Below are 22,033 nucleotides of genomic sequence, written 5' to 3'. Positions count from 1 at the left end.
TCCGCCGCCCTCCACCCGCCCCGGGGTCGCTCTCCCCCCTTCCTCCTCCACCCCCCCCTTCCTCCTCCGCCCGCCCGTGGGTGCCCCCTCGCCTTCCCGCCCGCCCCTATTGTTCCGCCCCCGGCCTCCCGCCCTTCCCTTTCCCGCCCGCTCCCCCTTTTCCCTTCACTCGCCTCGCGCCCGAAGGTAAGCCTCAGAACTCCCCCTCCGCCTCTAACTTTATTTCTTATTCCCCTCCCCCACTTACCTGTTAGTCGGCCCTAGGCCCCGTCACGAGCCCCGGCCTCGCGTAACACCGCGTGACCGCTTTCCCCCTCACCCCGCCCGCTCGGCGCCTCACGCGAGGTCCTGGCTTCGGCGCGGCCTACTAGGCCGCGCGCAAGGCCCTTTCTCACTCCCCCCCCCACTCTCCGGCGGCTGCGCAAGAGTCTGGGAGGGCGCGCGCGCGGCAGGTTGGGGGGGGGCGGCGGGTTTGTTGGTTGACGGGGGGCGGGGGTGAGGCGATGGCCGGCTGGCCGGGCGGGTGAGCGCGGCTCCCCGCGGGGGGCGGCTGCTGGCGCAGCCACACGAGGAGGCGCCGCTGGTCCGGCCCCTCCCCCCGGACCGCAGCGCCCTCCCCCGTCCGAGCCGTTTATTTTTTTTCTTTCCCCCCCCTTTTTTTTGGGGGGGGGGATAGTGGTGGTGGAGGAATTTTTTAAAAGTGGGAAATGCCCGGATGAGAAGTGACGGAGTGTCAGGATCGATGGAGAAAGGGTAGACTGCACACTCCTCTTCCCCCCCCCCCCAATCAAAAGGTTATATGGGATATTTTCTTAACTGGCTAACACTTAGGAAAGATTAACATCATCCTCGTTTGGGTTCTCCACCGAGATATTTATGGGAGGTTGGTATACGCTTAACATCCGTTCCTACTTACATTCCGAGGTGGCTGGAAAATCGGCAGTGTTGGGGTTAAAAAATGCAGCCTCCTACCTCCCCCAGGTTAATAGGGAGAGGGGGTGGGGTGAAAGACGCTTAAAAGCGAGCTTTCCGAAAAGGAGAAAATCTTGTTGCTAAACATTCATTTCGTGGTTTAAAAAAGAGAAATTTATCTTGGCCTTTCAAACTTTGTTGAGCATCATTTTTGTTTCTAAAATAGATCTAAAATTTAGACAGTGAATCTTGATGTTAGAGATCTTAAACTTTTAAAGGAAAGGCCACAAACCACTCTGCAGATGATAGATGGATGATTTCTTAATTCATTTATATATTTCTTCACCTTTATGTGTTCGTGTCTGGGTGGTTGGCTATAGCTTACTAATGGCTTCTTTTAGATTCGCAGTTTATTCTCTGATAGTTTCTTGGTAGCCAAGGGGTGATGTGCCACTTTAGGTGGGATAAGAGTAAGGCAGTAATAATTTTAAGACTTTTCAAAATGGTTTGATCTTGCTTTTTTATTTTAAAGTAGAATAGAGACATAGTAAATATGGTGCTTTCAGAAGGAGAGGATAACTGTGACTTTGAGGAGGTAGTGAGGTCCCTGAGGTCTGTGTCACTGAGACATAAAAGGGGGGTTTGTTTGAAAAGTCATTGGGAAAATAGAAGAATGAGGGGACATTTTGTGTTAGGTTGCAGAAAAGCTTACGTCTTAAAGTAATTGCTGTGACTAAATAGTGCCAAGATCGTAAAAGTCCTGTCCCCCTAAAGAAAAAATGTGGGGGTAACAATTTTAAATCATGTTCTAAGATAGAAGAAAAAAAATTAATTCTGATATTATGAGTCTTTCTAGTAATGTGGGGGGGGTGGGGAAATTAGAATCAATGAATATAATAGGTGGGACATTGTATTTTTGCTTTATTGTCATCTCGGCTTGAGAAGGAGTCTTAAGAAAAAACACTGCACTCTTTTTTGTAAAATGTTGAAATCCTAGGTTTGGATCCCCTAATAAGACCACTAGAATTTTGGGACCAGGAGTAAGTCATTGAACTCTCATAGTTTCAGTGTAAGGCAAATAGTTGTATTTAGTGTATTATCTTGTGAGAAGCATCAAGTAATGTATGTGAAAATCTTGATAGTCTGTAAAGTGAACCTGAGTGATAAAATTCACTACCTAATGGAAATAAGTGGAGTTTGAATTGAAAATGGCTTATTAGCGAGTTTGGGGTTTTATTATCTCTTACCAAAAGTTGATGTATTGCTATAAGTAGGAACTCACTGGATATAACTACAATTTCTTGATCTTGAAGGACTCTGACTTAATAAATTTCAAATTTGGGAGAGGGAAAAGCCTTGGGGCTTTCAGGTTTAAGGAAACAAGACTGGTAAGATTGAAGATGTTTTGGAAAGAGATGGAATTAGGATTATATGACGATGTCTATAGAGGATGACCATGTGTTACTAAAATGTTTTATTGAAAGATAACTGTAAGGAAAATCTTTAGCAGTTCTGCCAACTAAATGCAAAAACAATTTGCACCATGAAATTTATTCCACAGGCCTATGAATAAATTCTCAGAGGTAGTAATTCATTTTTTCAAAGATGTGGTCAACTTAATTGTAGAAGGTGAAAAAGTAAAAGAATTAATTTGGAAATTCTGTTAATCAAGAATGAAGTAGCCCAGGTGGCAAAAAAGTTTTTATAAGTTTTTACTATCTTAACAGAAGAAAATGTTTGCCATTCCAGTTTTTGGCTTCCACTCCCACCAGTGACCAAAGACTTGACCACTTTACAAAGTCCAAATCCCCAGAACACTGCTCGACATGGACACCGGTGTGATTGAAGGTGGATTAAATGTCACTCTCACCATCCGGCTACTTATGCATGGAAAGGTATGTGCCAGCTTCTTCCTTTGTAAATTGGGTCATAGTAAATATTAGGGGAGGAGTTCAGGGTGGGTGGGGGGGAGTGCCTGTTTTGGAGTTTTTGAGATTAGCATAGCAGGATGCCTTGCTATAATACTCTTTCTCACCATTTACAGAAAGAAATGGGGGAGGGGGCGGGGAGGGTACAAGGCAAGCATTTTTTCTATTCAGATTTCACTATTGTCAGAAAAGGTTGGATATGTTTTTTAGATGTCAGTCTATATCCCAATGACTAGGGATAGAGACCTGCACAATATTGGAGACTGTCTAAATACCATTGTCTTTAAAAAAGAAAAAATATCACTAGATCCCTAAATGAAGGGTGAGATTATTTTTTAAATTTAATCCACAAGCAATCTTAAGCACGTAACTATAAATATGCTAAATAAATAAATAAATAAAAGGCTGATGGGCAATTCAGCAAAACTACTAATTAGCCTGATTTCTTGTATGCTTTCTAAACATTTAATCTTTCTGAGCTAGTTGATAAATACTTGGTGATAGTCTTAGAAGACCTGAGTTCAAGTCCCCCTGAGTTGGGGATACTTAATAGGATGTGTTACCCTGTATACTAAGTCGGAAATTCTCAATGCAAGTAACTGGCTAATCTTGGTGGAGAGGGAAATTCTTTTATCAAGATTTTAACAAAACATAGGACCACTGCTTTCTACTCAAAAACATAAATTTGTTGAATTAAATTTACTGGATAGGAATGTTTAAAAAAAAAACAAAAACCTGAAAAGGTTTAATAGGAAAAAGAGGGAATATAGTTGGAGTACTAGAGTTAAAAGGGGGATATGAGAAGGACCATTTAGTCTACCTAATAGTTACATTATCTCTCATCTCTTTCTTCCTTTCCCATAGTCATTTCTGCCTTTTGAAAAGGAATTCATTGTCCCCAAAGGTACCCAATTCTGTAATCATTGGGATTTCTGTAACTTCCCATTGAGTCCATGTTGCCTAGCAAAAATACAATGTTACTGTTTGACTTTGATAACTGAAATTCAAAGAGCAGTGGAGTAGTTGGACACAGAAATGACCATTTCCATTTCACTGATTCTTTAGTATTTCTATTTATTGATAATTATTTTCCTAATTGCAGGAAGTTGGAAGCATTATTGGAAAGGTAAGACAGGTTTGCTTCATCTTAGTTACTGTTTAGCCAATTAGGGTTGTGAAGCAATTGGAGTTTACTCTTGTCTTTTCCTTGGGTTGCAGAAAGGAGAATCGGTCAAGAAGATGCGTGAAGAGGTAAGTCTAAGGCCTGGGTGCTAGAAAAGTAGGCAAAAACCTATAAGGAATCAGAAATTAGGCATAGGTGGGAGGAGGGTCCCAATACGAGATATTAGAAACTGGTATTACTAGCTTGTTTACTTGAGCTTGTTCTGGCAGCAAATGATAATTCTGGTGTGGTAGAAAGGAATGCTGGGAAATGTAGTTCTGGCCAGTGTAAGCCTGGATCTAGCACCTAAGATGGCTGCTGTAATCTGAAGAAGGAAAGCTAAGCACAGAATAGGTTTGAGAATAATAATTGCTTTGTGTGTTCCCCCAGAGAGATATTTAGTCCTTTACACTTAAATCTGATGGGGGGGGGGGGGAGAGAAGGGAATGTCTATGTGTTGGGTATTTTTTGTACTTGGGCTTTACATTTGCCCTTTAATCTCATGTGTGTTCATATTTTTCCCCAGAGTGGTGCGCGTATCAACATCTCAGAAGGGAATTGTCCTGAGAGAATAATTACTCTGGCTGGACCCACCAATGCCATCTTTAAGGCCTTTGCTATGATCATTGACAAACTGGAAGAGGTTGGTCTGTTCTTCTGCAATAAGAGTCATTATTTTTAAAAAAAAAATTTTTTCCTTGGAGGAGGGGGGGGGAGAAGAATACTTTTTTTTGTCCCCATGGTGTTTAGAAATCTTCATTTTTCTTGGCTTTGTCGTTTTTTGTTTATTTTTTAGGCTTTCATCATCCTGTAAATCTAGATGTAAAGATCTTTTCTAGTCTATATGTCAACTTAATCCCTTCTCCCAAAATCCCAATAAAAAACACCAAAACACCTTTGTGGTCTAAAATTTAATGTTGTTTTGGCCATCACACCAAAAATAAGTTCATCTAGACTTCTCCATATTGGAAAACATAGTGCTCCATATTTATAAAACAACTTCAGTAATCCTCTTAAGTGATGTCATTAACTTTCTGGTTTTATGCGAAAAGCAAAAACTTGAAAAAGTGGGATTAATAAAAGTTCTGACTGGCTGCAACTTAATTTTAGAGATAGGACACCAAGGCTCAGGGCTTGTGACTTAAGTTTACATTTAAAAACTATTTGAGACATAATTTGAGCCCACATTTTCCTTCCTATCCAATGCCCAGTGTGTCGTGGTTTACCATTAGCAGTTACATTTTTTGGTCTAAAATATGAATGCCTATACAACAAACATGCATCAGTTGTCCTGTCCTCAGTCTCCTCACCTTTCTGTACTGCAACCAATTGTGCAATTGATACCACAGGCAAAGGTTTCATCTGGCTGTTGCTTTGGCTTGTGGTCAGTGCTTAATGGTACCTGAAACCTTATCCTTTTCAGGCTCAGAAGCTCTTCCTTTAAATCAGCAGGAATCCTGCTAAATCTCAAATGCTGGTGTATATTATTTCATTATTTTCTCCAACTTCCTTTTCCTCCACTTCCAGCCCCCTCTCCCCCTTAAGGACAAAATGTCTTACTCTTTATCAAGCATTAGACCTCTTAGCTTTCATTGCCTGATTTCCTGCTGCTTCCTGGGTCAATTTTACTGATTCCTAGGAACACAGTATTACAAAGTTGAACTGGGAGGCTGTTCTCGGTGACTTGGAATTCTAAAGACTGAAAGGGTTGTGTGGTAGGAACTCTTATTCCCAATCTACTGATAATGGCTAGTCTGTAGTTCTTAATGAGGTGAGATGAGCCATCTGTTACAGGTGTTCCCATTTCAAAAATCAAAACATTTGCTGAAAAGTGGATACTTAGGGTTTTTTTTTCCTTTTCTTTAAGTGTTAAATAGGATAAGTTTGTTGAGTAGTGTAATGTATCAGGTACTTTGGAACAATGGGACTCCAGTCCATGGTACTTTCAATTGCCTTTTTTTCCTTTGTCTAAAACACAAATTATTCCAGAAAGCCGATTTCATTGACTATTGGTGGCTTCTATTCCAAGGGCTTAAACCTTCCCCCTACATAGTACTTCTAAATAATTGTGCCTCTTTCCATAGGAAAGAGGACAGGAGCTCGGAGAAAGAAAGTAATAGATGGAACATATTATCTGAGATGATTTCTCAGAGAAAAGTGCCCTACAGTAATCCAAGTCTAGCATGGAATGTCAAGCACTAATTAGTAGCTTCTGTTTTCCCTTGACTGCAGAAGAGCTGACTGTTTACCATTATTTTCCTGACCTTCCTTCCTTCTTCTTATAGGACATCAGCAGCTCTATGACCAATAGTACAGCTGCCAGTAGACCCCCAGTCACCCTGAGGCTTGTGGTCCCTGCTAGCCAGTGTGGCTCTCTCATTGGAAAAGGAGGATGCAAGATCAAGGAAATAAGAGAGGTTGGCACTTTTTGGATATCTTTCAAGAGCTTGAACTATTCTGCCCCATTCCAAAGATGCTTGTAACTTTTGACTTTTAGAATTGGTCCCGATTCAATTTTATTGGAGTTACTTGAGGATAGTTAATGGGATAAAGGCCATCACTAGTTTGATTCTTAGACCTTTGTGAAAGAGGAGGGTCTCTGGGAATTTTAGTGTTGAGGGAATTGTGGTAATTGGAATGAGAGATGGAAATTTGGGGAAATAAGTTGTTTCTTGATCAAGACTTTGTGTGATGGGGAAATAGAATTCTACCTCAAAACTTAAGGCTTCTATTTCCCCATGTGTCCCCAGATCTTACTGAATTATAGAAAAAAATTTCTCATTCTGGTGGGAGGTGAGTTTGAATGCTAATAAAATTTATATGGGTCCTAGAAGAGTGCTGCCCTCTTTTCTATGAGAAAAACTTTTGTTCTGGAGAAATAACTGAATTCTAGAGAGAAGAACCACGCTTTCTTGGTGTCTTTTTTCCTTTGACCAGGAAAGGCAAAAGACTAGGCAGGTCATTAGCTTAGAGGCATAGTCTTGAAGGAACCTTTTCTTGGGATCAGGTTAAATTTAGTCTGTTACTCAGCCCCCAGCTTTTGGAGCCTGACTTATTTTCAGCTTGGATTAAACCATTTCAGATGGAATGGGGGAAGAGTAGTAGGTAGAGAGTGCTGAAGGGGGAAGGGAAGGGTGTTGTTTGCTGGGAATAAGGCACTATTGAGGCATGTGGCTTCCTACTTACTGATAATATAATGTGTGCTTGTCTAATTCCTGTTTTTTTTGCGTTCTTTTTTTTTGCCCCAAAGAGTACAGGGGCTCAGGTCCAGGTGGCAGGGGATATGCTACCAAACTCAACTGAGCGGGCCATCACTATTGCTGGCATCCCGCAGTCTATCATTGAGTGTGTCAAACAGATCTGCGTGGTCATGTTGGAGGTAAGCCCTCAGGCTCATGCTGTTGGAGAATGGGAGGGGGGCAACACACCTAAATTAAATTTAGATAGGCTAGAATTATGTTCGGCATTTGGATTTGTATTTTTCTTTCCCCTTGGCTTTATAAAATCCAGAGCACTGAAATAGAAACTCCTGAGTGATAATGATCTCTACCTATTGAACTTCAAAAAGGAGAGGAAGGAGGTCATTAATTGGGCATGGTGGATGACAGAAATGTTCTAGATCAGATTCACAGGACAAGGTGTTAACTTAAAGTCCAGTTTTAATGAAGTCTAGCAGCATTTTATCGATCTGATTCCCAAATACACAGTAACTGTTTGGAAGAAGAAACAATTTGAAGTTATAAAATTGGGTTTAGTTTTATTGAAAAGAAAAGGAAATATAATCAGATCAAAAATTAAGAAGCAATGGTTTGTATAAAATAACCAGGCTATGCTATTTCTCTCTCTGGTTATCAATCCAGAAACAAAATTCTGGCTTTTATTTAATTTTCTGGTTTAGATGGCCTGGCACATAAAAACATCTTTAAAGGTATGTGTTAAAGAATAGCAGGTCATACTCCGATTTTCTTGTAATGAGTAAACTTAGAAAAGTCATTTTCAGCATAGCTTAAGAACTTTTTGGAGATCATTTTGGTTTGAGTTCTCTGCCCAAGTTTGTTTGTATAGCCAGAACTAGCCAAGTGCTATTGTATGTTGCTCAAACTATTTACACTTAGGCAGAATGCACTTAGATGGAAGATTGAGTTAGATGACTTTGTTTTTATTGTGACCTGTGTGAGCATTAGCCACACAGCTGAAACAGCTTTGAAACCTTATCTCTTTTTGTTTTTTTTCCCCTCTGACTCTCTCCCAGTCTCCCCCGAAGGGCGTGACCATCCCGTACCGGCCCAAGCCGTCCAGCTCTCCAGTCATCTTTGCAGGTGGTCAGGTAAGAAACTTGATTTTTGTGGGCATTATTGGGTAAGGGTGGGCAAGTTATATTCAGCTGCCAACTTTGCCAGCGACACACCAGACCACTCTGCATGTTTGCTGTACTCGGGTCACCATGTGACCTTTGTCTGCTTTTTGTATTTTGTTTTTCTTTTTGAGTTAAAACAAAGTTAAACATTTTTTTCCTCTTAGAGCAAGCTAATGTTAAGCCCCTATTTAATTTTCAGCAGATATTGGAAGTTCTGTAGGCACTCTGAAGAGGTATTTATAATTGGAAAGGGAAACTAGGGGGAGGATGGATTAGCAGAGAGAGGGTTAAATAATCTGTCACTGCCCTTCTTCCCCTCTCCCCTCACACCCCATTCATATTCTGATTAAAATGGGATGATCTAGAGGTCTTCTTGGAGGTCTTAAAGGACTAGACCTCTGAGGAAGGTTATCATCTAGTCGGTGGTCTGTCAAATCAAGGGTCCTGAACTTGAGTGTCCTACAAACTTCCCCTCCCCCCCCACCTCACCTCCCCTGCTCCTATCCCCTTACCCCCAAACTCCAGTGTGTTGTCTCCCAGGCTCTTAACCTCCCTATGCACTGGTTCTGAACCCACATGGTAGATATGTGTATGTGTATACATATATATATGTGTATATATATATGACTCAGTTAGGGCAATGTAAGCATTGAAGAAAGCTTGTTGTCCTCGGTATTAGAATCTTCGAGGACACCAAAACACCCCCTTTATCCCAATACTCCTTTAAATTTACTTCCTGCAACGTGGTTTAAACTCGGGCCGTACTTGTGATAATCACAGAGGAATTGGCCAGCACCATTGCATTAGGATTTTAAGTAATAATAGGTAGGCTAGTATGGGAGCATTGGGGTTCAACTTGAAACATAACTTGTTACTTTGGTAGCTGGCTGGGGCAAGTGGATGGAGCTCAGCCCTTTTCCACCCCGAGCATGACCTGTTTTCTATCTCTGCTTACCAGTTCTACCTTGTTTCCATTTGACCTGGAACCAGATATAAAGGGGATACCAGAGGGGCCTGGGATCAGAACATCATAGTCCTGAGGTCTATCTCATTCACATTTTCAGAGAATTGGCACAATGTTTAGGCTGACTTGGACTTTTCACAGGGCCCTAAAGACAAATCACATACCTCTGGTTCATTCAGTAGGTACACAGTACACTCACTGTTAGCATTCATGCACCACCATGGAAAACTGGGTTTGAGAGACAGGGGCAGATAGGTGGGATGAACAGAGACCCAGTCAGTACAGTGAGGAGGGGTAGGCTAAGGACTTTCTAGTTTAAGCTGGAGATCCAGGTTACTACTCCTGGATTTTCCAATCCTGGTTTGGGACTTGCACTAGTTCCAGGCTATAGGGCAGCAATTGTTGCGGTCCATTTACATGTCCTGCTTTCAGTTCCTTTCCGTTTCCCCAACCTACCACCTTCCCCTTCATACCTCTTTTTCCTCCCCTCCCTTTCCCTTGGCAATTCCTTTCAGTTGACCACCCTCTAAAAGGCTTGCAGCTTCTTCCGTGAGTGGCCCAGCCCTGGACCATCTTCTCAGTGGCCTTTTTGTTTGGACCAGCTTCCAGTCTGCCCACAAGTGGACATGTGTCCCTTCTGCTCCTTTGTGGTGGAGTAGACTCCAGGGTCATTTTACTCCCTAAAGAATCCCTGGAACTGCCCTAGGTCTGGTTCCTTAAGCTCTTCCATCCCTATCCCTTTGTTGAAAAACAGCCCAAGCGCGCGGCGTGAAATCTGCCACTTAGGTAACTTTTTTTAAAAAAGAAAGAAAAAAAACAAAACAAAACACTGCGGCTCGTTTCAAATCATGTTGTGAGCTCCTTTTAAAGGAAAAAGGAAAAAAAATTAAACGACTTTTTTTGTGTGAATTTCATGCTGGTGACAAGGTGCCGGATTGACAGCCCTGGAGACTGAAATCCTCTATTTATCCACAGGACAGGTACAGCACAGGCAGCGACAGTGCGAGCTTTCCCCACACCACCCCGTCCATGTGCCTCAACCCTGACCTGGAGGGACCACCTCTAGAGGTGAGAGGGGATGTTCAGTCTCCAAGGCTCACTCAATCCTTCCGCCTCAGCCGAGACTGCCAACACGAGGGGGGCCAGTGGCGCTGGTGATTTTTGTGCTGTGGACACCACCTGTCCACGGGGACCTGGACTGACCCCCCCCTCCCCCAACCTCATTTCACACAGGCCGCGTAGCCCATCAGATGGTAACACCAACTCTTTTTTTGTTGTTGTTCAACCCCTTTCCCCACCCATTCCCACTTCCTTCTACCCCATCTCCACCCTCCTCCCACCCCTACCTGGGTGTACTTGGGAACTGGCAGCTGATGGGAGAAGCTTGAGATGCTTCAGAACATCATCTTAACCAGCCACTCCTATCTCCCTCCCTCACTTCCCAACTCTTCCTTCCCTTCTTGACCCCTACCCCACTGCCCCAAAGGCCCAGCTAACTTGTTGGGGAGGATGTGGTGGTGGGAGGAAGAGGGGATAGTGGATGCTACAAGTGGCTATTGTGGAGGGGAGGGGGTAGAAAGTAAGGTTTGAGTACAGGAATAATTCCACTCATCTGGGTAGTTTCCAATCTCTGGTCCAGCAATCTTTCCAGTGCAACAAAGTTCTTTGAGAAGACTATAGAACAAGCAGAGGGATAGGGACAGGGTAGTGACTCAAGACATCACATAGACACAAGTCATTCATTTCACCCAGAGAAGGGATAACTACAGGGTTTTGGGGATTGAGAAAAAGAGTGATAAGTCTTCCCTCCCTCCAAGGATGTTGTATACTCGGGGACGAGGAAGAGGAGGGTTGGTCAGTCAGGACATGATTTCCTATATCACCTCTCACATTTCCATTGAGAAAACAGATCTATATACACTTCATATTTGCAGGGACTGCAGTCCCTTTCCCTCAGGCTCCCCAGAATAAACAGGTCGTGCTCAGTGTCCATGCAAGGCCAACTTGCAGGACCATTCATGTGTAGGAGATACTTTACCGCCTGAATCCCTGGCTCCCCTGTTCCTCCAGTTCAGCTCTCTGGCTTCCTGGCTAGTTGAAATCTTTGTCTCCCCTCCCCCCCTCCCCCCCCCATTGGGTGGCTGTCCACGATTGGTTTTTAATAGGACTGTTTTCCTCCTTTTGTAGGCCTATACCATTCAAGGACAGTATGCCATTCCACAGCCAGATGTAAGTTTTGTTTTCACTTCTTTTGAAATTTTCTCCCATCAAATTTTCTGAGTGCTTTCTCCCATCCAAGTAGCCAGAAGTGAGCTGGGTTTTAAAATCAGATGTGATTTCAAGCAAGTTGTTTTCCTTAAAATACTATTCCATGACTTAAGTCTGCGACTGATAAATGATCACATCAGGGCATTATGCCACATCCTTTTCCCTGTTGGCATTTGTACCCACCTGAAAGGTGCAGCCCAAAGATGCACAACTTGTACTTAACCCCATCTGGTTCTAGTGCCCTCTGTTAAGAGAAAACAAAACGGACACATTATGATAAATTGTCATTGTTCTCTCAGGGCACAGCAGATTTTGATTGATGAAATGGGCTGGGATCCCCTCTTCTTTCTTTCCTCGACAATCTCTTCTGCATGTAGCCCTCTTTCTATTTCAGGGTGGGGGTGGGACTGGAATACTCCCAGAATCTTGGGAAGGTGGGTTGAGGGTGCTTATTGATAGGGATGGGACTAGAACCTGAAATTTTCTAATTCAGTTCCTCTATTAAATTGGGAAAAGAAAATGTTCTACCAAGATTATAGTGTTCAGATTTGGGCATTTCCCCCTATGTTCCTTCACCCTTACTAATAATCCTTTAGGAGCTGAATATTAATTGGCCTTGGGGAATTGAGAAATTGGTATTCCTTTAGTGGGAATCCTTGTGATGGGAAAGTAGATGTGGAGGAACTGCTTGCATCAGAAGCAGGGCAGTTTTATGTAGAAAAGGAAAGTTGCTTTTTGCAAATGTTCTTGAAAAGTGGGTGGGCTAATGCCAAACATAATTTGGGTTCTTAATCTCTCCCCTCCTTACAGTTTCCCTGCCCTCTTAACTTCCTTCCCTTCTTCCCAGTACTGACAGAATCCTGCATGGTGTGTTTTCCCTAGTATACAACTGCAGTTTGTTTTCCTCCTTTATGTGTAGCTTGTCCCTGGGGCAACTGTTGCACTGGTTGCAGAGGCCTCCATGGAGTAGCACTCAAAAAGTGGGTGTGGGGTGGGTGTTCTTGCTTATATAATTTGATGCCCTTTTTCAAATCCTCCCTTTCCTGTCCCAAGAGAGTACCCATCCCCAGGAATTATTTAATCTTCTCGTTTTTCTGCTATGTATTGTGGTCGGGGAGATTTGACAATTTTTGTGGGTTCAGTATTCCTCCATTTCTTAAATATAAGTCCTCTATGATTTGGATCCTGAACTGTTACTTTTCTTATCCTGTTATTTTTCTCCTTCCTTCTGCAGTTGACCAAGCTGCACCAGTTGGCAATGCAACAGTCTCACTTTCCCATGACGCATGGCAACACCGGATTCAGTGGTATGGATACCTCAGTATTTGTTCTGTAAGGTATAATGCAAGCCAGAGGCCAGGCCCCAAGGCCCCAGCTTGTCTCTGTAATCAAAAACAAAAACTGCGATACCAGGCATCCTGCTGTTTTTAAAGCCTGTCTAGTGTGCCTAGACCCCAGGAGGTAATGTCTCTCTTTTTAAATAAACATGGTTTTCTTTTGGGGTGAGTTGTTTTAAAATGGCCCTGGAAGGTTGGGGGGGAGGGCTGGGAGTGCTTGTCAGGCCCAGGGTAGGCTGACTATATTTCTTCTCACCCATTCTGATTGCTGCCTCCTGGATCTGACTGGCACCCCCTTTCTCTCCACCAGCTATTCCTAGACCTGGGTAGAGACTATCCATTGTGCCAAATTGTGTAGAGTTTTTTATAATAAGGATGAATTGTCCCTTAGGGATTAGGACGAGACCACCAAACTCATTTTCACTTGTATCTTAACAGGCATTGAATCCAGCTCTCCAGAGGTGAAAGGCTATTGGGGTAATGATTAAAAAAAATCTGTAGTATTCTACTGTTATATTAATAAACTGGTTGGAGTCTTTTTTGTTTCGCTGCCCACAAACCATACCAGCGACCTTCACATGGCAAAGGAGCTGAGAGAGCATTGGTGTGGGCCTGATGCCCTGAGGTCCCTTGTTGGATCTGGCCCCTCCCCCTGTTAAAACATGTAGAGACAAGCAGCCACAGCTGAGAGCAGAATGGGGCTGGAAGGGTTAATCAGTTGGTCTGGGTTGTTTAATCCAGGTCCTCTGCTCCTTTCTGAAATTGCTGGGGAATGGGATTCATGCTGGGGGCGGAAAACTTGGCATTTAAGGAAAAGAAAGAAGAAAAGAAATTGCTGACCATTTTATAGGGGGAACATCTAGAGAAATCCCTGCCTTACTTCCCCTTATCTGCCAGTTTTTATCCTTTTGAGCTTGTCTAGGCTAAACTGGGGTATGTTAGCTGGTGTGGTTGTACTTAAAGCACAACTCTGCATGTGTGCCTAGCAAAACAAAACCCTGGCTTCTTGTGATAGCTAGCCTGGTGTTCTTGGTACTGGTGTCAGTAGGCATCCGGTAAGATTGGCAGAGTTGGAACACACCAACTGTGGTTGCTGATGGGGTGGGAGGGTAGCTTCAGCTAACAAAGTCTGGTGTTAATGGTCCTGTGTGAGGGTCCCCTGCACCCTCTCTAAGCTGCAGGGCCTGGTTTGAAAGGAAGATGTTATATGAGGCGACCTCTTTGAGGGGAAGGGTTCGTGTGGAGGAAGCACTTTAACAGCATTATCTACCTTTTCTTCCTCCTTGGGAACCTCACCAAGGTAGTCATGAATTCCAACAGTCAATGCTGGGTTTTGTGGTCTGTTCTGTTTCCTATTAAGGTTAATATGCTACACAATGGGAGCCTGCTCTACTGTGCATTAAGTTTTCCCTGGTCTCTTCTGTCTTTTAGCAGGTTTGGATGCATCTGCTCAGACTACTTCTCATGAACTCACCATTCCAAATGACGTAAGTTTATTTGGTATATAATGGGAGTCACTAGATAACTTGGGGATAAGATAGAATGAGCCATAAGGCTCATTTCAAGGTAGAAAATTTGTAAGCTAAATGGATCCTAAGTAGAATTCCTATGCTCCTCACCAAAGAAGGCAAAGGTCATTTTTGAGTATTTAATATATAGTATCTTTTGTCTGGCACCTGGTAGTACTTTTTTTTTTTTTTTTAAGAATATTTTTTTTAATTAACCTGATTTGACACCAGGTAGAATTTTTATCTCTTTTATGCTTCCACCAGATACATTTGTGTTTTGAGCTGTTAACAAAAGAGCTGAGGCTCGGAGAAAGGCATTAACCCTAGTAGATGGTCCTAAATTTAAGCTTGCCTTATCCTGGTAGATGTGTGAGCATTTTGCCTTTCTTTGTCCCATTAGTCTTTAGAATTCATGATTTAATTATCAGCTTAGTTACAGTTAATAGGTTTGGATCTAGCTATGTAGTGAAATCTGTATGTGTATGCCCACACACCTATGATAGAAAAGTATAGAACCTCAGAATAAAAGTATATGGATAAATCTTAACTTTTCCCACTCCCCCCCACTTATCAAGAAGCACCTATTCAGTTCCCAAGTGCTTTGTTGGGTGAATTGGGAATAGGATAGGATTTCCTAGGATAGGCATAGAGCTATTCTTAATTTGGTTTGCCTTTTTGTTTTTCTTCCCTCCCTCTTCCTACCCCTCTCCCCAAGTTAATTGGCTGCATAATCGGGCGTCAAGGCGCCAAAATCAATGAGATTCGTCAGATGTCTGGGGCTCAGATCAAAATTGCCAATCCAGTGGAAGGATCTACTGATAGGCAGGTTACCATCACTGGATCTGCTGCCAGCATTAGCCTGGCCCAGTATCTAATCAATGTCAGGTAAGGGTTCTCCTAATTTGATGATTTATGGGGTGGTGGGGTAGGGTGTATCTCTGCATATAATCTTTGGGGGTGTTTTGAGGTACGAAGAAAGCAGGAGGTCTACTACCCTAGTCCTAAACTAAAGCCATGTTTTTGTCTCTTTGGATGTGTTGCTTAGCTTCTTTCCCCTCTTACTCATATACTAAATGGATTGGTCCGATCAAGATGACTTGTATGAGGAAAAAATAGATTGGATCTTGGTATATTTTCAACAAAGGCATGTATTGGCTCTTTTATGGGACCAAACCAGGGAGAAGAGTAATATATCTGTTCTCTAAGATTCCCACCTTATTCTTTGCTAATTATGATAGCTTGGTCAGATTGAACATGCCCTAATAGTCATATTGCTAAGACTAGCCATCACAGCCCCTAATAAGATTGCTATTTATAGTTTCTTCAAATGTAATTAGGAGAATAAAGTTTACAAATTTTATTCTCTAATTGAGTTAAGGAGAAAAATGAAATATGGCAGGCAGAACTGCATGAAAAGCATCTGTTGGTTGAGGACTGAATCCTCAAAGATATTTAATATTAGTGTAAGATAATACAAGTATGTTCCATTGCTTCAGGTAAGGTACTTGGACAGGGATAATGTAAGATTTTTTTTTAAATATATAAACTATTCCATCTAGTCATGTGCCATTGATTTCTTTTCTCACTTTTATTGGAATCAAATAATGCTACTGTGGTATAGCTTTTGTGTCTCCTAAAAAGAGTGATACCAATAATAATAAGCAATTTCCATTTTCTATTCTTTTACGTGTTGATTTTTAGGCTCATGACTAAGACCTTAAGTCACCCCTAGTTCCCTTTCATGGAGCCATCATGAAGACCACCAAATCTTACTTTTAAAGCATGTGGAACTCAGTTTAGACTGGAGATAAGCAGATGCTCATGACAAAGACATGCCTGAATGATTGAGGCAGAAGGGTCCCTTAGAGGGTAGCTGCCTTGGTTTGGTGAACAACATGGGGCATTGAGAACACAATTTTTTTTCCCTTTCCATGTTTAGCCTAGTGTTCTAAAGTGATCTGTAGCATAGATATTTGTCTCAATGCCTTATAATGTTTTATTTGTTCTGCCTCCATCTTCTATCCTTTTTCCTTCCCCAGGGGTATGTAAATCCTTAGTTCTTAAATATCCATTTCCTGTTCAATCCCTTTACCCCCAAACCCCAGAAATAGAAGGGACTGCACATTAGGGGTTTACCCTTGTTGACAATTAACCCAAGGTTAAGGGATCTTGACACTAGGATCTGGACTTGATGGCAAATCCTGTGGCCAGCAGAAATATTTATTATTTTTCCCGAATTCATTACTTACAATGATTATAAGTTATTTTCTGCCACCTGTCCCTGCTCACTTTTTTTTATGCTGGTAGGCAATATTTTAAGGTATTTTTGGATAGAAAATTGGGCTCTTTAAGAGTTAGCATACCTGGATATGTGTAGAAAGGATAGTTTGAAGATCATAGGGTCTTGAGTATTCAAATTTGTCCTTATTTAATTCACTGAAAAGAGGCTGCTTACTAAGAGGTTTATTTTTGATTATGAAATTTAAATAAATTTACCTGCATTATTTTGCCTTGAGCAAGCTTGCAGTTGCAAGTATCCAACTGCTTTATCTTGCTGGCTCTTATTGGACAGAGTGGCACATTTTTATAATACCTATTTTTCTCTGTGATAACCCCAGATTAGGTCATCCTGTTAAGTAGATGGTATCGGACCCTCAATTTTGGAGACGGTGCATCCCAAAAAGCTACCTTAACTGTACCTTAGTTATTTGAGAGCAGTTAGTTAAGGATATAGTTTTTTTCTTCCACCATTTATTTTCCTTTGAAATTAACAATTCCAGGTGGTAGAAGTCCTGGGTTCTCTTGTATTCAGACGCTTACCTTTGGTTTTGACTGGGGAAGAGGGCAGAAGAGGTGGTGGCAGCTGTAGTAGCCAGTGTCCATCAACCAGTGGAGTTAGATTATAGAAAGTATTTGTTTTGGAGATGAGCTTCTCCAGTACACAGTCAAGGATCTGATTCCATGCAATTTAGTTCTTCTCACCTGCAGGGCTTCAGGGTTGTATCAGTAGAAGCAATAATAAGCCTTTTCCTAATCTTGCTGTTTTTCTTCTTGCTTCCACTTAAGCAAATTCTGATAATACTCCTTAACACTTTGTTCCAAGGTGCTACTCTCCTTACAGAATTTTGGAATTGGGAAACACTCTGTTTAGTACCTTATGAGCAAAACAAGGCTGGGCTGAGTTTTTTAAAAATCTACTACTTAGATAAGTGAAAATAGCCTCATACTTGTTTGTATGTGTGTTTAAATGACTCTAAAATTAAGAAAGCAGTTAAGGGAATAAATAATAATTTCTAAAACCAGATTGATTTTAAAATGAACCAAAAATTTGTTTCTCTATATTGATGTGATTGTTTTGAGTTGATTCTTAAAGGACTCAGGACATTGATGCTTTGAATGGGAGGGACGATGACCTCAGAATATCTAACTTCTTTTTAGGTGATCCCTCACTATTTGGGATTGGGGTGGGGTGCAATAATCATTGGATGTGTTTCACCTCTAGTTTGCCACATCTGTGGTAGAAGTTTTAGACAACATTAGAAGCTAAAAATCTTAAGACAATAATGAATGGGGGTGGGTGGTGGGTGGGGGACATTGGGCTTACAAGTAAGATGTAGTTAGCAAAACTGCTGGTTTGAGACCCTCCTGTTTGACAGCCAGAGGCACTTACTGATGACTGAAGCCGTTGTCCTGTACTTTTTTTTTTTTTTTGTGGTCTTCCCGTCCACCCACCCGGTTTTTTTTTTGTTCCTTTTTTTCCTCTGTTACAGTTTAGAAAACGCTAAACCCTCCTCCCAGGCAGCCTCCGTCACGATCCCTGATCACCTCAGCATCAACCTCTCTCAACCCTCCACCCCTTCTTCTTCTTCTTCCTCCTCCACCACCACCCCCTCGCTCGCCACAGCGGGGACCTCCGACGCACCCTCCAGCCTCCCCAACCCTCTTCCGACCGCCCCTTGTGTCTCCAGTCTGCTTGGCATGAAACCCATCCCTCTCCTGGCTCTAAATGTTGTGTCTGCTGCTAAGGGTCCTGGGGCTTCGGCTGCCACCACCACCACCTCTGCCGTGCCATGCGTAACTAACAAACTGAAAGCTGAGAAACAGAGATTTTCTCCCTACTGATGGCAGATTTCTGGGGCATCCCTTCAAAAGTGTTTCTGGGCTTTATTTTTTTTTCCTTTGTGTTAACATTGGTGAAAACCAAATAATTGTGAGCTTGTGACCTTCCTTGGTGCTTTTGTGGGGGAAGGGGGTGGGGGGAGATCCTTGCTTAGGTCCAGGCAGTTGAGCTGAGTGTTTGCCTGTTTCAGAGTCTGTGATTTGTTGAATTCCTTATCTAGAGCCGTAGCTGTTGCTTCTTCCCTTCTCCTTCCCCTCCCCCAACTCTTCTCTCCCTCTCTCCTTCCCTTTTTCTCCCCTCTTCTGTAGCTTTTTTTGCCTTGCAATATGACAATGTGTTAGGGTCTGTGTTTAATGAATAAAGGCTACTCCGTTAAACTTTTTTTTAAAAATTCTTTTCTTAGTTTTAAGTTGCATAGCAGGCCTCTTGGCTGGAAATAACTTTGTGTAGCTATAATAAAATTGGCACAGTGAGAATTGTGTTAGTTATGTGAATATTCCAAAGGGTAAAGGGTGGGGAGGGTCTTTATGTTTACCTGAAAATTAGTTGGGTGTATTACTCCCAAGCCTCCTTTTCTTGTTGCCTGATTTCATACTATAATATCCATAGTGGGATTTGAAATAGGAGGGGTTGTCCTGTGGCAGTCTGTATTATTCCCTCTAACTGTGGTCAGAGCTTCCTTTATCTGTCCCTCTTAAAATTGATAAAAATGCTGAGATTAAATTCTTTGGTTATAGCAGTATACTTTTGTTGAATGCCCTGTGGCTTCCCATAATTTTCAGATTTCTTTGAGCAAAGTAGTCTCTTGGTATATAGTGTCCTAATATAAATTCACAATGGATATTCCACTGTGACACTCTCCTCTTCCCCCCAAACAAGAACAATGAAACTCGAAGGGAAAAAACCCATGGAGATTTGTTGGAAATTAAAACAAACAAACAAAAAGACCTCAGTGATCTATTTTAAACCCCTTTATCATACTGAGCAAAACCCTATGGAAACAGGTGAGATCCATGTGTAATCTGTCAACACTGGAACTAGGAAAATTAAATGAATAGGAAATGAGGGTAAATTAAGGGTAATTAGACGAAATAGTTAGATTCTTCAGAATTGCCTCACTTTTTATTTTTTAGTATTCACCCATTTTGGGTTGATTCAGTCTAGAAACTGCTGATCCAGTTTTATCTCTTAGAAGCAAACAGCAGGATAGTCTGGGGAATTTTTATCTATGGCACCATTCATGCTCCCAGGATGGTTGACCACTAATGGAAATGTGTGGTTAGCTTCAAAAGATACTGGGAGAGTTTGAGTAGTGGGCCTCTCTTGCATTAGAGAGTGAAGCTTGAGAAAGAACAGATTGACTTCCCTGTCCAGTTTTGGCTCATATTTATTGTCTAATTCTGTTGGCCATTTTTTCTATTCTGTTACTTTACATAGTATCTATTAGTCCAGGTTATATGCCTGAATGGATCTGGCCTAGGGAGGGAAAAGGGGTGGATTCCTTGGGCACAATCATAAAATTTATCTATTCCAGTTCCCAGGTTGAAGGTATTTATAAAAATGTTTAACAGAGGGGTGGATTTCTTGATAGTCCTGCTTTCTAAATATATTGTTATTGGTGCTGTGGCATTCTAATACCACTACTTTCCTCTACTCTGGCCCCTACTTCTGCTTCTATTTCTATTTTTAATCTGCTTATTTATTGAGTGGGACTTTTAGATAACTTGAGGGATCTAAGAAAGTTAAAGGAAATTGGAGAGATGATGTCTAGGTTTTCATATAGAAATTAGAGGCTTGGGCGCCCCCACGTGGCCACTCTAATAGTGGCACTTTCTACACTTTAGTATTGGCAGATAATTTAAAAGGCTCTGTTGGATTATGGCCGCTTTCCCTTACATCCTCACCCCTACTGTAAGAAGGGAACAGCTTGGGCTCTGTGGGGGCTTGGGCCAGTGGCCCCGCTCACCCTGCTGGGACCTTGGGACCAATGTTGTTCTCATACTTCCATCTATTCTCCAATAGCCTCTCTTCTGCCTTGGATCCAGGCCACATCTGACAGTTCCTTCCTCAGGAACCCCTGCTTTCATCCTTCTCTACCAGTTTTGACTGACCTCGATTGCTCCAAATCCCCTGCTTCCTCCACTCCTCCCCCATTTTTTTGTCTTCCCTTCCCTCTTTGAGTTAGAATATGGCCAATTTTTGCGCAAGAGATTTGTGGGTCCAAAGCCCTTTGCTTTTATTTTTTCAGTGTAACACTTCTTTCGTCACCCTGACTTATATATGTTGAATATCTAAAGCCAGGGTAGTTGTAGTCAGACTCACAATCAATTCAGACCTTCCCCAAGTTGCATTATAATTCTGCATGTTACCAGTTCCTTAATTTTGAGTTTGCTTACTAATTAATCCCTAGAGTAGCATATTAGTTAATTATAAACTGCTAATGTGACTACGAATAAGTATTAAATCTCTTTTGCAGCAATGCGAGGTTGTGTTTGAGAGAGAGGAGTAATCATAACTGGGATTTGGAATCCAGCCTCAGTGAAAAAGCTATTTGGACCATATTCTTTTGATTCAGTACTGTTTTATATCTTAATATCTAAACCTAGAAGATAATAGTTATTGATAATTCTTGATTTCAAGTTCTATTCCTCATCAATACTTATACTGCTTTGGGTACAGAAATTTATATTCTGGAAATTGAAAGTTTAAGGTTTTTTCAAGATCACCAGCCCCTTAGGGTTCTCTTATCCAAAAAACAGGTGTTATTTAAGTAATTTGAGTTTGCATAAAAAATTCAGGAGAATATAATCTCACTATCAATTCTGAGCTAATTAGGTGGCAGTACTTTTTTCCTTTGACTTCATTACTTTAAAAACAATTGTACACATGTGCCCCAAGAAGATTTTTGGGGAAAAAGGTGGGTGTTATTGGGTTAAAAGGAAAAACTGATTATAAGCTTTGTCTATTTCTGTGTTGCAGGCTTTCCTCGGAGACGGGTGGCATGGGGAGCAGCTAGAACAATGCAGACTCACCCATAACCCCCTTCTGCTGTTCACCACCCATGATCCATCTGTGTAGTTTCTGAACAGTCAGCGATTCCAGGTTTTAAATAGTTTGTAAATTTTCAGTTTCTACACAACTTTATCATCCACTCGTGATTTTTTTAATTACAGCGTTTTAATTCCTTTCTCTGTTCAGCCGTTAACGCTGAGAACCATATTTAGTTTTATAAGCTTCTCCCTGTTTTTTTTTTATTTTTTTTTGTTTTTGGTTTTTTTTTTTTTTTTTTTTTTTTTTTTTTTTTTTTTTTTTTTTTTTTTTTTTTTTTTGGTTTTTTTTTTTTTTTGGGCTCATGAATTTTTTTTTCTGTTTTTGTCATTGAAATGTAAGAGTGGAATATTAATACATTTCAGTTTAGTTCTGTAATGTCAGGAATTTTTCAAAAAAAAATTAAAAGATGGACTGGAGCTTTTTCCT

The 22,033-nt window shown here is 41.6% G+C and overlaps 1 protein-coding gene and 1 long non-coding RNA gene across 27 annotated transcripts in view; one reads left to right on the top strand and one right to left on the bottom strand.

Moving 5' to 3' along the window:
• LOC116419197 overlaps nt 1-456 on the bottom strand; it is a 53,631-nt gene extending 53,175 nt beyond the window's left edge. For all 4 annotated transcript variants that reach the window (XR_004229444.1, XR_004229445.1, XR_004229446.1 and 1 more), the window contains exon 1: nt 248-456. This is a non-coding gene — a long non-coding RNA (uncharacterized LOC116419197). The remainder of the gene's footprint in view (nt 1-247) is intronic.
• PCBP2 (poly(rC) binding protein 2) lies at nt 87-21,721 on the top strand. 23 transcript variants are annotated; one of them, XM_031937766.1, is made up of 15 exons: nt 87-186; nt 2,662-2,807; nt 3,943-3,966; nt 4,059-4,091; nt 4,529-4,645; nt 6,288-6,419; nt 7,253-7,381; nt 8,255-8,329; nt 10,299-10,391; nt 11,511-11,552; nt 12,826-12,898; nt 13,367-13,405; nt 14,363-14,415; nt 15,152-15,321; nt 18,207-18,938. In XM_031937766.1, the coding sequence occupies exons 2-15, from the start codon at nt 2,739-2,741 to the stop codon at nt 18,556-18,558; spliced, it is 1,401 nt and encodes a 466-aa protein (XP_031793626.1). In that variant the 5' UTR covers nt 87-186; nt 2,662-2,738; the 3' UTR covers nt 18,559-18,938. The 23 variants fall into 23 exon arrangements, with proteins under 23 accessions (XP_031793626.1, XP_031793625.1, XP_031793624.1 ...); XM_031937765.1 differs by having other exon boundaries at nt 14,360-14,415; XM_031937764.1 differs by having other exon boundaries at nt 8,243-8,329.
• The last annotated feature ends 312 nt before the right edge of the window (nt 21,722-22,033 follow it).

The sequence above is a fragment of the Sarcophilus harrisii genome, chromosome 5 (genome assembly GCF_902635505.1).
Source record: "Sarcophilus harrisii chromosome 5, mSarHar1.11, whole genome shotgun sequence".
NCBI classification, from domain to species: domain Eukaryota; kingdom Metazoa; phylum Chordata; class Mammalia; order Dasyuromorphia; family Dasyuridae; genus Sarcophilus; species Sarcophilus harrisii.
Note: the sequence above shows the minus strand (reverse complement) of the source record. Positions and strands in the feature narration are given on the sequence as shown.

Excerpts from the sequence above, each read along its gene's own strand:
- PCBP2 (XM_031937761.1), top strand. The coding sequence starts at position 2,739 with ATGGACACCGGTGTGATTGAAGGTGGATTAAATGTCACTCTCACCATC. Across the intron at positions 7,382-8,242 it reads TCTGCGTGGTCATGTTGGAG|ACTCTCTCCCAGTCTCCCCC; the intron begins GTAAGCCCTCAG and ends TTTTCCCCTCTG. Across the intron at positions 14,416-15,151 it reads AACTCACCATTCCAAATGAC|TTAATTGGCTGCATAATCGG; the intron begins GTAAGTTTATTT and ends CCTCTCCCCAAG.